The 14,878-nt window shown below is 43.4% G+C and overlaps 2 protein-coding genes across 2 annotated transcripts; both read left to right on the plus strand.

The window, feature by feature from the left end:
* The first annotated feature begins 3,963 nt into the window (after positions 1 to 3,963).
* LOC146712642 (E3 ubiquitin-protein ligase TRIM21-like) lies at positions 3,964 to 5,883 on the plus strand. Its single transcript, XM_085443684.1, has one exon. The coding sequence runs from the start codon at positions 3,964 to 3,966 to the stop codon at positions 5,620 to 5,622; it is 1,659 nt and encodes a 552-aa protein (XP_085299810.1). The 3' UTR covers positions 5,623 to 5,883.
* A 5,304-nt stretch (positions 5,884 to 11,187) lies between these two features.
* Positions 11,188 to 14,878, plus strand: LOC146712643 (uncharacterized). The gene is made up of 6 exons (XM_085436805.1): positions 11,188 to 11,215; positions 11,527 to 11,793; positions 11,877 to 12,116; positions 12,206 to 12,433; positions 12,596 to 12,721; positions 14,740 to 14,878. The coding sequence occupies exons 1-6, from the start codon at positions 11,188 to 11,190 to the stop codon at positions 14,775 to 14,777; spliced, it is 927 nt and encodes a 308-aa protein (XP_085292931.1). The 3' UTR covers positions 14,778 to 14,878.

A 14,878-nucleotide genomic window follows, 5' to 3' on the forward strand; every position in this document is an offset into this window, starting at 1 on the left:
TTTAGTTATTGTTTTAATTCTTTTACTGTCCTATTATTGTTTTTTATTGTTATTATTGTATTACATTGTTGCTTTTCAATAACATTTTTATATTGTTAAGCACTTTGTGCAGCATCGGCTGTTTGAAATGTGCTATATAAATAAATTTGACCTTGACCTTGACCTTAAGTTAGGAGCCAAAAAGGGTGTAGTTTGTGTGTGTGAGCACCGGTGTGTACACCTGTGAGCATGGACGCGCTTGTTTTTAAAAGGTTCCTTCATGTAATGATCTGCTAGAGGGTGTGGGGGGGCCACAGCCCCGTCCTCCAGGGCATGAAGCAGGTATGGAGGAGATCAAAACTCCAGACATCCAGAGGCCCTCAGAACACAAGAGACCAAGGAAGACCAACAGAGGGGCAGCCGCGCCACTGTCCCAGTAAGAGCTGAGGAGAGTCCCAGATGAGGGCTCACTCAGCAGCCGCGGAGCAGAAGCCAGGGGGGGTTGCAGTGACGCGCCCGTGAGCTCCGCCGGCAGCCAGCTGTGCCTGAGTGACCGAGCCCCAGGCCGAGAGGCCGAGGGCACCCCACCCCCGAAGTGGCCCGAGCGAGCCCCAGGCTCCAGGCCCCGATAAGCACCCACCAAGGAGTGAGCCGGCGTGTACCTGGACGCCCATCCCCAGACACAAAGAACCACCAATGCACTGATGTCTCAGGGCGTCCGCCACCGGATATGAACTTTTTTCAAGACAGTGAATCTTGAAACCAGAGAAAAAATAGAGAGTTTTAACTTGTTCCATTGGCAGATTTTTTTCACTTATTTCAAGCTAAAATATTTATTAGAATTCAAATTTAGACAGAAACAAAGTGAATAATATTATTTTATTATCACGTTGATGCAGCACATGGTTCAGTTAGCTTTGTATAAACACGTGTTAGAAATGTTCTTCAATCAGCTCTTTTTACTCTCATTTCACAGCCAGTACTTTTTACTTTTACTTGAGTAAAGAAGTTGAATTAGTACTTGGAGTATTTTTAACAGTAGTACTTCTACTTCAGTACAGACTGTGTGTACTTTTACCACCTGTGTCTGAGACCTCCTTCAGGGTCCACCTGAAGCTCTCAGTCTGCTGTGGAAAAAGGAAATCCAGGTGAGTTTCTCCTGATCACCTGAGGCCGTCATTACTGTGTGAACCCACACACCACTCCTCACTCCTCCCACCCGCTGCACACAGTCACTGAGTACAGACCGGCTGATTCCTGTAAAGGGAGAGGCAAGAAGAGGCGGAGCAACACCTGAAAAACAAGAAGCTCAACGTCATTTTGCAGAAGTGAAAGTGTGAGAGAGCAGCAGCAGAGCTGCAGTCGAGTCCTGTTTGTCTCTAAAAGAAGATTCACTGGAGTCCATCAGGTTTCTCTCAGCAACAGTGGTGAGTGCAGCTGATCACACTTCCTGCTTCTACACAAATCTTCACTCTGTTCACTTCATCAGGGCTCTAGAGCGCCACCTCATTTCTCCATGGTGCCACTTAGGCTACGTCCACACTCGCCCGGATAGATTTGAAAACAGCGCTCCGCGTCCACACTAGTGTTTTCAGTCGTTTTCACAGAGTTGTGCGTCCACATTAAGACGGCTGAAAACGCTTACGTTCCAGTCCTGCGCATGCGTGAAACGCAAGACGATTCGACCGGTCTCATTTCTGTCTGCCGCTGATTCACTTTCCGGCTGTTTGAAACGTCGCAGCAGAGGTGGAGGAAAAGCACCGAGTTTTAAAATGGACTAACAATGAGGTGGAGTTGTTGCTGCGAGTAACACAAAAGTACAAAGTTGCAAAAGCGAGAGAGAATTAAAGAATTTGAAGAAAAGCTCTGTGGAGCATGTGCAGACTGATATTCATCTTTAATAGGACTGTCAAAACTGCTGCTGTATAATGCTCTCCACTATCTTTGTTTAATTGGTCACATGCCTGCATCACATGACTAACATGCATCATCGTTTTAGAAAGTCTCTGTTTTCACTGTTCACTGTGACACAAACGCACCGTCTCCAAATTATTTACTTTCCGGCTGTTTGAATCGTCGCAGCAGAGGTGAGCAGCGTGATAGGAGTGGATGTAGCTGTGGGTAATGAGAAAAGATGAAAAGAACGATTGATAACTTTTTCGTTAAGGCCGGTGCTCTGACACGGAGCCATCAACCTCTCAGTGTCTAACACTGGTCTGCAGACGGCATCAGATAATGAGCCACATTAGATGGACTCTGAGCCCACTGACAGTAAAAGGGTGAAGTGTAGACATTTGGAAGAGAGCGGCCTGACCAGTTTCTCTGACTATGATACTGTAAAGCTGACAACATGATGCATTTACTGTGGTGAGTGTGCAAAGACCATGGCAGGTGTTGTGCCAAGGTAGGTATCCCCAACAGGATCTGTTTCCCTGCGTCAGGAACATCGGCTGGGCAGGGAAAGCGGACCCAACGCACTCCGCCTCCATCACGACCAACTAGACGTGGAAGGAGTGATGTTTTAGTGACAACATGAAAGATGAGTGTGACCGTTCAGTTTGTGGGTTACAACAGAAAATGATACATTTATTGTTCTCGTGTGTTATCGGACGGGATCATTTTAACAAACCGAGGACATTTTCCTGATAATTATCTGTATCCTCCTGTAACTTTACTGTTTAAAGAGCTAAAACCTCCAACATTTCAGGATCAATAAGTCCTTATAAGACGTGTTTGTGAGCTAAAAATCAAGAATGTGGGATACTGTTTGTCTGTGTCAGCCAAACAACTTCACATCTTTGTAACGACTGTTAAAAAGATGTTCATCCTGTTGATCCTGTTCATCTGGACGCTGCACTGTACAGCAGACACGACGTTGTTCAGTTTGTGTTTCAGATGAACCAGTTTGTCTCTGAATGTGTTGCTGGGTCTCCACCAGTTACTCTGACAACTGAAGGTTCAAGATTTTTATTTTGACATTTGCACACAGGACCAACAGTCCATGCACAGTGGAATACTTGTGCAGAGCTTTCCAAGTCAAATCACACTTTAACAATATAAAGACAGAAAAAGCAGGAGGATAGAAATGAAGTCCGGAGTAGGGTAGTCGTACTATTTTCTATATACAAAGAAAAAGAAGAAAATGTACAGAGAGTGTGTAGTTCTCTACCTCTTATCGCACTCACAGTGTTGCACATTTGTTCCACAAATCTGTTTCACAAGTCTGTTGTGAGTGTATTGCCCGATGGTCAGTGAACCGATGATACATTCAAAATGAGGTTAAGTAGTGCTGTGTTATTTTAAGTGTTCAGTGTGTTTTTGTTTGCCGTCAGTCTGACAGTTGTGGGGAAGAAGCTGTTGAAGAATCGTGTTCTGTGTGTGATGCTGCTGTCCGCTCTGTTGTGTCTGAGATTGTATGTGCAGCTTTGTATGTGCAGGTCCATGGATGCAAGTGTTGTTCCCATAATCCTCTCTGCAGACTTTATGACTCTGCAGAGCCTTCCTCTCTGTCTGTGTAGTGTTTCCATACCAGACAGTGATGCCTGCGGTGAGGATGCTGTCTATCAGTCCTCTGCAGGCCTGGGTGAGAGGGTGGTGGTTCATGCCAGCTTTCCTGAGCAGCCGAATGAAATAAAGCCTTTGCTGGGCTTTTTTCACAGTTGCTGTAGTGTTGAGAGTCCAGCTCAGGTCTGATGTAACCTGCAGTCCCAGGAATCTGTGGCTGTTTGCCCTCTCCACCTCCGTCCCTTTGACGATAAGAGGTTGCAGGAAGGGGAGTTCTTCCAAAAGTGCAGTATTCATTCCTTGGTCCGTGTTGAGGATGAGGTGAAGAAGCTTCTGTGATGAGTAGAAACTTAAAGAAGTTCAGACGCTTTTCTCTCCAAGCTCCTCAGACTACTGACGCTTGTTTCTCTCTTTGTAAAATGAAATTTAAAGTGAATTTTGAATCAAATGTTTCTCTTCTTTCTCCCTCAGAGTGCAGACATGTCTGCTGCCAGCAATCTGCGATCTGAAGATCAGTTTCTGTGCTCCATCTGTCTGGATGTGTTCACTGATCCAGTCACTACATCATGTGGACACAACTTCTGCAAAACCTGCATCAGTCAGCACTGGGACATGAATGTCATCTGTCAGTGTCCCATGTGTAAAGAGACTTTCTACACTCGACCTCAGCTGAGGGTCAACACCTTCATCTCTGAGATGGTGGCTCAGTTCAGACGTGAAGCTCAGCAGAAAGCCAGCAGCAGCAGCTCAGAGCAACAAGCTGCCAAACCAGGAGAAGTTCCCTGTGACGTCTGCACTGGAACCAGACTGAAGGCCCTGAAGTCCTGCCTGGTGTGTCAGACCTCCTACTGTCAGACTCACCTGGAGCCTCATCTGACACTGAAACGTCTGAATAGACATCAGCTGGTTGATGCTGTGGAGAACCTGGAAGGCAGGATGTGCACGAAGCACGATAAACTCCTGGAGCTGTTCTGTAAGACCGACCAGACATGTGTCTGCGTGCTCTGCCCTGTTTTAGACCACAAGAACCACGAGTTTGTTCCTCTGAGAGAAGAATATGAAGGAAAGAAGGCAGAGCTGGAGAAGACAGAGGCTGAGATTCAGCAGATGATCCAGAAGAGACGACTGAAGATTCAGGAGATCACAGAGTCGGTGAAGATGAGTAAAGGTGCTGCAGACAGACAGAAAGCAGAAGGTGTTCAGGTCCTCACGGCTCTGATGGAGTCTGTTGAGAGACGCCTGAAGGAGCTCATGAAGGAGATCGAAGACAAACAGGAAGCTACAGAGAAACAGGCTGAAGGTCTCATCAAAGATCTGGAACAGGAAATCTCTGAGCTGATGGAGAGAAGCTCTGAGGTGGAGCAGCTCTCACGCTCTGAAGACCACCTCCACCTCCTCCAAAGCTTCTCCTCCCTGAAAGCTGCTCCACCCAGCAAGGACTGGACAGAGGTCAGAGTTCATCCACCATCATATGAGGGGACTGTGGGGAGAGCTGTGGCTCAGCTGGAGGAGACAGTCTGGAAACCCATGAAGAAGAAGCTGTTAGAGGCTGAGCTGCAGAGGGTGCAGCAGCATGAGGTGGATGTGACTCTGGATCCTGATACAGCAAATCCTAATCTCATCCTGTCTGATGATGGAAAACAAGTGTACTGTGGTGATGTGAGGAATAATCTTCCAGACAACCCAGAGAGATTTTCTCAGTGTGTTAATGTTTTAGGAGAGCAGAGTTTCTCTTCAGGCAGATTTTACTTTGAGGTTCAGGTTAAAGGAAAGACTGCGTGGGATTTAGGAGTGGCCACAGAGTCGATCAACAGGAAGGGAATAATTACACTGAGACCTCAGGATGGTTTCTGGACTGTAGGGCTGGTAAATGGAAATAAGTACGAAGCTAATGCTGGTCCTCCAGTCCCCCTCTGTCTCCATCCTGGTCCTGAGAAGGTGGGGGTGTTTGTGGATTATGAGGAGGGTCTGGTCTCCTTTTATGATGTAGGTGCTGCAGCTCTGATCTACTCCTTTACTGGCTGCTCCTTCACTCACAAACTCCACCCATTCTTCAGCCCCTGTAACAATGATGGAGGTGAAAACTCTGCACCTCTGATCATCTGTCCTGTCAATCAAACTGATCAACGACTGATTTAATTGGATGAATGATTGATTTTTCTTGAAGGGAACAAATGAACATATTGAGTGTAAATCCTCTACAGTCTCCATGTTTCTATAGAATCTGATCATCAGGACTCTGATTCACACTTTGATTCTCATGGAGTTTGATTTGAACAGAAGAAAAGTTGAATCAGGAAATGTTCCCACTGATGGAGACTCGAGCTGAAGAGCAAATATCAGAGAACAAATGTCCAAAAGCTTCATTTCCAATAAAGTTTGTTCAATGCTTTGAGTGAATCCAGACTCATGTGTGGCTGTTATACGGAGCATCAGAGTCCAGCTGAGTTATGTTGGATACAAACTGCTTATTTTGGCTCTGTGAGGAGTTTTGTTCACTGAAAACTGATGAGACGGATAATATTCAAAGAACTCTGTAGAGATTCATGCATCCATGTTCTCCACCTGCAGGTGTGGAGGAGAAAGGTGGAGCACAGACTGCTGCATCCTTCCAGTCACATCATTTTGATGATTATATTTGCATGTTGTGATGATTTGGGTTAAAGACAAACAGAGTTGAACGGCTGCAGTCACAGCATGAAGACGATGCTGAAGCTGAGCTGTCAGTGAACATGTTTCACTGTGATTTGATTTGAAGAATAGAAAGTGTGTGTGGCTGCTGACAGCTGCAGTCTCTGCTAGTCTGCATAACACACACACAACTTTCCCCCTGAGGCAACGATGCAGCAACAACACAACAGCTGCAGACACACACACGATTGTGCGCTCCCTTTCAGTCTGAACTCTCAAACACACAAACAAACTCTATCAATGTCGTACTGTTAAAGAACTCCTTCTTCAGTAACAATGATTTGAGGTCTCTACCAGTGTCTCTTGTTTTGACCTTTGACCTCTTTATTCCTTATAACCAAAAAAACCCTTTTATCTGATATTTTCACCTTATTGATTGATTATATATATCTATTATATTTTCTCACCTTACCTTATTTTGACCTTTGACCTATGTCCTTGTTAGCCTTGATCTTCCTTCATCAAACGTGAAATTTCTTTCACCTTTGAACTTAAAGCTTAAATCAAACCTTTGTTAAAAAGCTTCTTACCAACTTGTAATTCCAACTCTCTGCATTAAACACGTATCTTATCATATAAACACTGGATCACTGAGAGAACTTTAGGCAGAACCAAATGAAGCAGCTGACCTGGTCAAACTCACAGCGACAGTAACTGACAGTGAATTATTTTAATCTTCTTCATTGTATTTGTTAGAAACATTTATTTTCCTTTAATTGGACTTTGGTTAAGTTCAATCCGATGTATTAAGCGACCTTTGAGGTGAAGTGCAGCTGCGAAGAACGCTACGGCTTATTTTTTCTTACTTTATTATTGCTCATTTATTGGAGAATTTGGCCATTTAATTAAGGTAGATTTTATGTTGTTGGTGGTAAAGATCTGGATGGATGTTTTATTTTATTCTGTGTTTCTATTTTTCAGTTTTACTTTTCAAGACTTGGTGAATTGCCTTTTTCTACTTTTTGTTTAGTTTTGTTAAAATTAGCAGCAGTGAGAAGTGTTGTTGTCGGTCTTGAATATATTTGATGTAGCCCACACTGTTAAGGTAAGTGTCATGTTTTTAGTTGTTAGTCTGATGAAGAATCTTTTATTTTTCTCCAAAAGTTGATTGTGTTTATCTGGACATAGTGTTTTTCAGGTCCAGCTGAATGCAGGTTTCCCCAGTCTTATACGTGTCAGGAGCATCAGCACAGCTGAAATGCATTTTTCCTAAGCACCGCGTCTCTGTGGCTTTTAAACCCCAAAACACGCTAAAACAAAAATGGGCCCACCCCAAGGATGGGCTCCCCCGGTGTAGTAACCTCGTTTCTTCGAACATCGACGTTCATTCAGGAAACCACAGCTGCTAGTTGCACTCACCACACGTTTGTCTTATCTGCCTATTATGTAGCCTTCACTTCCTTTAATAAGAGCAAGTTTTCCACTATAAACACAGAGTCTAACAAAAGACTGGAGACTGTTTTGGTCATTTCCCTCAGAGTTTGTATGTTTTGTTGTTTTTCTGGTGATGAGCTTCAAACAGCAGCAGATTGAGACTCAAATAGAACCTAATAAAATCAGTGAAGCTATTCATTGCTCATGTCATCCATCAGGGAGTTACTTTAATATCATTACATTGTTTGCTTTTAGTAAATGTGGAAATTGAATATGAATTCATTTTATGTTTTTCTTTTCTTTTTTATTTCTTAATACCTAACTGCTGCACCTGTACTGCCCGTATCTCTGCAGATATACTGTATAGCCACTCAAAACTGATGTTCAGATAGAGGGTGGGAGCCGCCTGTTTTCTCTCTCCACTATAATCCCTGACAATTTTATTAGTTTGGGCGACCTTTACATGTAGGTTGTTGGGATCACAGCAGAGTTAGAACAGAGGGGACATGGTGTTTGTTAAATGTCCGAATGGCCCGGGTGGAAGAAGCTGTTAGTGAATCTGGAGATGTGGGACCTGAGGTACCAACATACAACACTGTAAAAAATGACGGATGCCACCAAAGAGTCACAGAAGGTCTTCAAAGCGCTCCCTGGACTCCAAATGACCTCAGCCGCCTCAGCAACTGCGTTTTCTAAGGACAGCGCTAGCAAACGCTCTCCGCTTGCGAGTGAAAAAGAAAAAACACCACTTCCCTTCCTTATTCATGTTGAAGTGTACCATGTCCACCAATCAAAAAATGATATGGCAACATGAGGCGTTTGGTTGTTTAGGAAGAGGGAGAAGTTTTAGGAGTGACACCAATGAGAGAGAGAGAGCGAAAGAAAGAGAGAGAGCGAGTTTTCACATGTGAGAGATTAGTGACGTTTAGTGTGTTTGGAGGCTGTAGTTAGTGTGTTATGCAGTTATTGGGTTTTTGTGAGTTATACTAGTGAATGTCACAGGTGCTCCTGCTGTCAGACCTTGTGGTGTTCTCCTCTGTTTTATAGTGGACAGGACCTATTCTTTGGGAGTTGCATGAATACTTTGTGTGCCTTCTTATTTGATGCAACACACCTGATTGTTCTGTAAATAGTTTGAAATGATTGTGCAAAAAATCTGAGGCCTTGGCTGCATTTTGGGGTAAATAGCAACATTTTACTTTGTTGTTTGCATCATTTTTAAAAATGTATCATTTCTATTTGCATTTCAAGTTATGAAAGGTATTCATTAAACATGTTTATGTTTTTTTTTCTTTAACTGTTTTCCACTCAGAGTATACAAGAGGTTGAAGATACTATTACATACAAAGTTTGTCTCGCCTTCCCAGGTGGCTCGTCATAGGTAATAGATGGTTACTACTGGTGACGGGCTATTACCAAAAATATGCACCCGGGCGTGGTCTTCCTGCACTTTGTCACATGAGTAGAAGTAATCAACAACTTTTTATTCATTTTTATTCTTATGAGCACAAGAGAGGGAGGGAGGGGGGGGGGGCAGGTACACAGTCACTAAAGATGAATAGCACAGCATTTAGTTGAATAGACGTTAAAAGAGAAGGTGTTTCAACAGCTGTTGTCTACACTCTTGACACAGGAGAACAGAAGACTTCACCACCAGGACCTCCCCACCAACTGGGTGTCACCAACTTTCTCACAACACCTAACTGTAGTGATGGCCAAATGAAGCTTTCCGAAGCACTGAAGCTTGTATTGAAAAACGGTTCATTACTCGAAGCTTTTCAACACAGTCCTCTCCGGTGACATCTGGTGGTGAAAATTTTGAAGAGCAGCTTGAATCTGCAAAATAAAACGGACTGCTCAATTATCACTGCTCACTCAAGAGTGGAGTTCTCTCTGATATTGGGCCACCGTTCCGTTGCTTTGAACATGTAATTGGTTTTGTTTTCTCGATTGGGGGGCTGAAAAAAATGTAATGCGTATTTGCGTAATACATTTTGATCAATAAACTTTCCCTATTTAAACATGCACTATGGTGTGGCCTTTCTTTGCTCATAACTCCTTGATGTTGGTAAATACAATAAGTGAGCAATATATATAATATACATATGAGAATGCACAGCACATTATGGAGTATGCCCCTGCTGTGGAGTCCTGCCTCCATCTACTTGTCATTTAATCACTGGACAGCTGGACAGGTTCATACAAAATATTAGATGAGGCCAATTGTCCTATACATATTTTTGCCCTGGGGGTGGGATTGATTGTGAACTGGAAAGGGAAAATGCTTAGGAAGCTGAGTACGGCTGCATCGTCACTGATTTGTAGAATCATTTTGATTCGATACAGGATCCGATTCAATTTGATTGGAATCTGGAAAGTTTTGCCTCAGTCAGAAATATTACAATTCTGGTCATTTAACAGTATATATCCATAATTTCGTATCTATTAAAAGAAAGCTGACACATGTGAGACTTAATTAGAGATGTAAACAGAGAGTTATGAAACCTGCAGCTGCAGAAGCCAGCGAAAAAAAAAGAGGCAAACACAGCGCGGACCCGCCGACACATCAAAATCTGACTCTGACGCGTCGGGTCCGCGCTCTGTGTTTACGTTTGTATGCAGAATCCGTAAACCTGCTCCCAGTTACTGTTTTAGCTGCATGGTGTTTGACGACATGTTGTGAGGTTTAACCTGAGATGCTGGCGTTTCAGGCATAATAACGTTAATTTACAAATCGACACGGGATTTTAATGAATCAATATCACTTTATTCAATTTAGCATGGATTGTAATCAGAAAGGCGATAATCAAAACCCACCCCTAATCAAGAACTTGCAAAGTAAAAACATGATATATGTCAGGTAGCCCTTTTGTTATTTACATTTAAAAAGAGGATTAGTGTTACTGTGCGCTGGCTGAGTCTGTTTCTTTTCTTAGAAATAGTTTCTCCTGCCTTGGAGAAAATCCACCTGCATGGAACAGAAGAGGCTGTGGAGTGCAGGAACTACACTGCAAGCTGGTAGATATGCAGGTATTCCTGGGTCCTGCAGACTATCACCTAAAAACAATAAACAAAATGATTTTCTAAACTGTAGCAATGTAATGTACGTATAGTGTCAAATACATTTTTGTAGTCTTCATTAGCTTTAATTCACATGGAAGTGTTCCTAAAGTCATATGCTGTAATGATATTTACATTATGAAAACATGATTTTGGACATTTCAAGTTTTTCACTTCGGCAGATAAAATGAATTGAGCAAAATCAACTCAAAATATTCCCACACGCCAGAACGTCCTCTCTTCCTCGCTGGCTCCATATCTGTCAGTTGAACGATCACCTCGTCGCTATCTGTCACCATCAACACACTCCACGAATCCCGTGGATGATTCACTTCCTTATATCCGTTTGAATCAGGTACCGAAGCAGTTACGTGCGTAATGAAGCTTCGGACGTCACTGGTCACGTGACTTTTGCCAAACGAAGCAAGCCTCGACACAGTGCTTCTGAACCAGTGTGTTGTTTTTTTCGACACACGCTCCGGAGCGTCAGCTTCAAGCGGGCCATCACTACCTAACTGTGACCTACACAGATAACCAGTGTGCAGCTTTGAAATATAACATCCAGAGTCTATGTGACAAATGGCTAAACAAGTGCCATCACAGCAGGGTGAAGGGTGAACATGGTAACATAGAAGATGCTCTCCCAGGCCTATTACTGCCTTCTGGTCATAATTTCCACTCTCTTTCAGTGATCTCTCACCTTTAATATCCTATGACCTTCATTGACCTCTGACTTTCAGTGACCTCTGACCTTTAATATCCTCTGACCTTCAGTGACCTCTGACCTCCTGTTGCAGGTGTGTGTGTGCTGCTGCTGTCTGCACTGACTGTTTGTGCAGGTGAGTAGATGAAGTGCACCATGGTCCAGGACAAACACTGAGTGTAAACACTGATAGAAACTGTCCGTCTGTCCTCCAGTCTCTCTGAGCATCAGTCCAAACCTTCAGCAGTTCTTCACAGCAGCCTCAGTGTCTCTGACATGTGAAGGTCAGCTGGGCTCTGATGGATGGACGGTGAAGAGGGACACAGGAAGTGGGACTGAGTCATGTGGAGCAGGTGGGCGGGGCTTCGGGAGGTTCAATGGTTCATCCTGTTTGTTTAATGAGTTCGAGCCAATCAGTGGAGTTTACTGGTGTGAAGGTGAAGCTGGAGAGAAGAGTGAAGAAGTCAACATCACTGTATCAGGTAATGAAGTCATTCATTTCATCATCAGACTAACAGCAGACTGTTATACCACCTCTACATCACTCTGTGGGTCTTTTCTTCAGATAAACATGTGATCCTGGAGATCCCTGCACTTCCTGTGAGGACAGGAAGTCATGTCACTCTACGCTGTAAGAAGAAAACTGGTGGCACAGCTGCAGCTTATTTCTACTGTAATGGACGTCTTGTTAGACCTAAATCAGAGAAACTCATCACCATTAACGTGCAGCAGTCTGATGAAGGTCTCTACTGGTGTGCTCCTGATGAGTTTGGATCATCTCCTCAGAGCTTTCTGAGGGTCAGAGGTCAGAGGTCAGACATCACTTCCTGTTTAAAGCCAATCTGCTGAGCTGATGATAAACTGACTGAACCAGCTTCCTCATCTCTCCTGCAGGTCCTTCAACCACAGCCTTGTTTACAACAACAAAAGAAGAAACAACAACCATAACGTCACTGACAAACACTCATATCTCCTCTTCTTCTACCCTTCTTTCTCCTCCCCCTTCTCCTTCTCCCTCTCCCCCCTCCTCCCTCATATTCCCAATTGTAGCTGCTATAGGTTCCCTGGTGCTATTGGTTCTGGTTCTGTTTGTACTTCATCTTCTGTGGAAGAAACGCACAGGTATAGCGTCTGTCTCAAATTTTCATCCAAAGTCATCATGTTGGACACATCAAGACAGCCTCCATCAGCGTTTCTATTTTTAGAACACTTAGAAAGTAGATTCAGACTAAAACTCCACAGACACAAATACTAGTATTCTTTCAGATCACTTCATCTTTGCAGGGAGATACCAGTCAGCTCCAGTAAATGATGTCACCTATGCTGAGGTCACCAGTAGAGCCTGGACCAATAAGACTCCAGCCAGCGAACCTGAAGTACTTTACTCCAGTCTGAGGACAAACACTGCAGGTACACATTCACCTGTGTTCTAGCGAGGGACATCAATGAGAGATAAACCCAAAAGTAGTTTTCATTGGGCTTGTAAAATGTGCTCAATGAAACAATGAGAATCTTCTTCTCACATTTATCAAACTAGTGTTTTGAAAGTGGGATTGACAGCAGGTGCAGTTCACTCTTCAGGTTCCTGTTTCCTCAGTAAAACCTGTCACTGGTTTCATAATTAAAGCTGTACTGTGGTTTCGTTGGTCAGTTCAGTGTTTATAACATGAGGCAGTCAGCAGAGAGAGACGTGGCACTGAGACAGGAAATCCTGCAGCTTAAACAGATATGATCGGTGTTTGATGGGAGTCAATTCAGGTTTGTGTGTATGACACAGTGTAACAGGAGCAGTCGGCCTGAACTGAAGATTAAAAATAATCTGAGCGGATTTGGTTTGTTTTTAATCCAGATGTATCTTTTCAAAAATAAATCGGAGAAGCACACGTTGGACAGTTTAATAAAAATACTCTACAAACCAGCAAACCAGCAAAATTAGGAAAATAACAACCAGTACAAGGTGAGAATGTACTGCTCGCGTTCTGACTCTAATCTGAGGAGCAAAAACACATTTTAAGACATTATTTAAAGACAGGCAGCGAGTGGGCTGAACTAACGAGGGCAGGGTGATGCTTCCACAGTTTAGGCTACAGCTGAAAAAGCCCAGTCAGCTCTCACTTTGAGTCACGTTTTTGGGACTAGCAGGAGAAGCTAGTTCAGTGACCACATTATTTCTTTTATTGCCATGTAAATCTGAGGGTTATACACAGTAGTAGCAGTAATCAGATGTAAAAGCACATAAATAGTGAAGTCACCTGAGTCAGTAGTTCATATTTCCTGGAGTCGAGCGTTCATTCACCCACATCAAAACAGGTGCTGCTGGTGTGGTTAACTGCTGAGAGAAGCTCTCTGTGACGGAGCTTCTTTGTTGAGATCAGTGGGAAATGATCAAAGGTAAAACACATAAACCATGAAGTGTTTTATGTGTTTAAGATCAGTCTAGCAGCTATTTGAATGTTGTGGACTCTGTAGAGATAAACAGTGTCTGAGAGTAGAGAGAGTGCATGTCAGCAGATACCGGTGCTGAGATGCAGGACTGAACAAAGGAAGATGTAAAGTTACCACACAGCAAAAGATGTTCTTAACTTTGTTTCTTGTCTTCATCTCTTTGTGTGACTAGTGTTTAAAGTGAAACAAAATGAGCTCTTTTTCAGAGAGAGATTCATGAAGCCCCTCACAACGTCTTCATAAGAATTAAGATTTCTCTGCAGGATTATTATTAAATGAAAACAATATATATTTGAATTCAGTTCAGCAGGCAAACAGGGTTGATGGGAAATCCAAGTTCAGTGAGTTGTAAATAAAACCCGGATATTCAGTCACTCATTGGCATGTTCTTGTCTTGATGATGTCATCCCAAAAACACACATGACCAATGCTGACATCATCACTCAGACCCCTGAGAACACAGGTAGGGAGGCTGCACCTATATGACTCATGTCCCAGTGTTATTACATGCTGAACTATCGGGGCGACTGTGGTTCAGTGGATTGGGAAGCTCCTCTGTAACTAGAAGGTCGCCGGTTTGATCCCTCCTGCTCTCTCTCTGTCCTGGTGGTTGTGTCCTATGGCAAGACACTTCCCCTACCGCCTACTGGTGATGGCCAGAGGGGCCGATGGTGCGATATGGCAGCCTTGCTTCTGTCAGTCTGTCCCCGGGCAGCTGTGGCTACAACTGTAGCTGCCTCCACCAGTGTGTGAGAGTGACTGTGGAACTGTACTTTGGGTGCCTAGAAAAGTGTTATATAAATGCAATCCATCATTAACTTTTTTCTCTTTAAGCTTCAGTTTAAAAATTAGGTTTAAAATTTCATATATTTGTTACATACATATACATTTGAATTAGGTTTTAAAGTTGGTAGGACAATAAATGCCTCACCCTTCTAGTGACCTGCCCCATGACTGCACACTCAACTGTCCCATTTTTACAGAAGCTAAAGGAACCACAGACACCACAGAAGAAGTGTAAACAGGAAGCTGAGGACAGACCTGCAGACTTCCTGTGGACAGTCTCACCGTGGGAACATTTACAGGCAGTCATCAGCTTCCTCCTTTCTTCATTCACTCCAA

Source organism: Copadichromis virginalis, linkage group LG3 (assembly GCF_057382275.1).
Source record: "Copadichromis virginalis isolate Kocher_CV1m ecotype Utaka linkage group LG3, C_Virginalis_male_GT1.1, whole genome shotgun sequence".
NCBI classification, from domain to species: Eukaryota; Metazoa; Chordata; class Actinopteri; order Cichliformes; family Cichlidae; genus Copadichromis; species Copadichromis virginalis.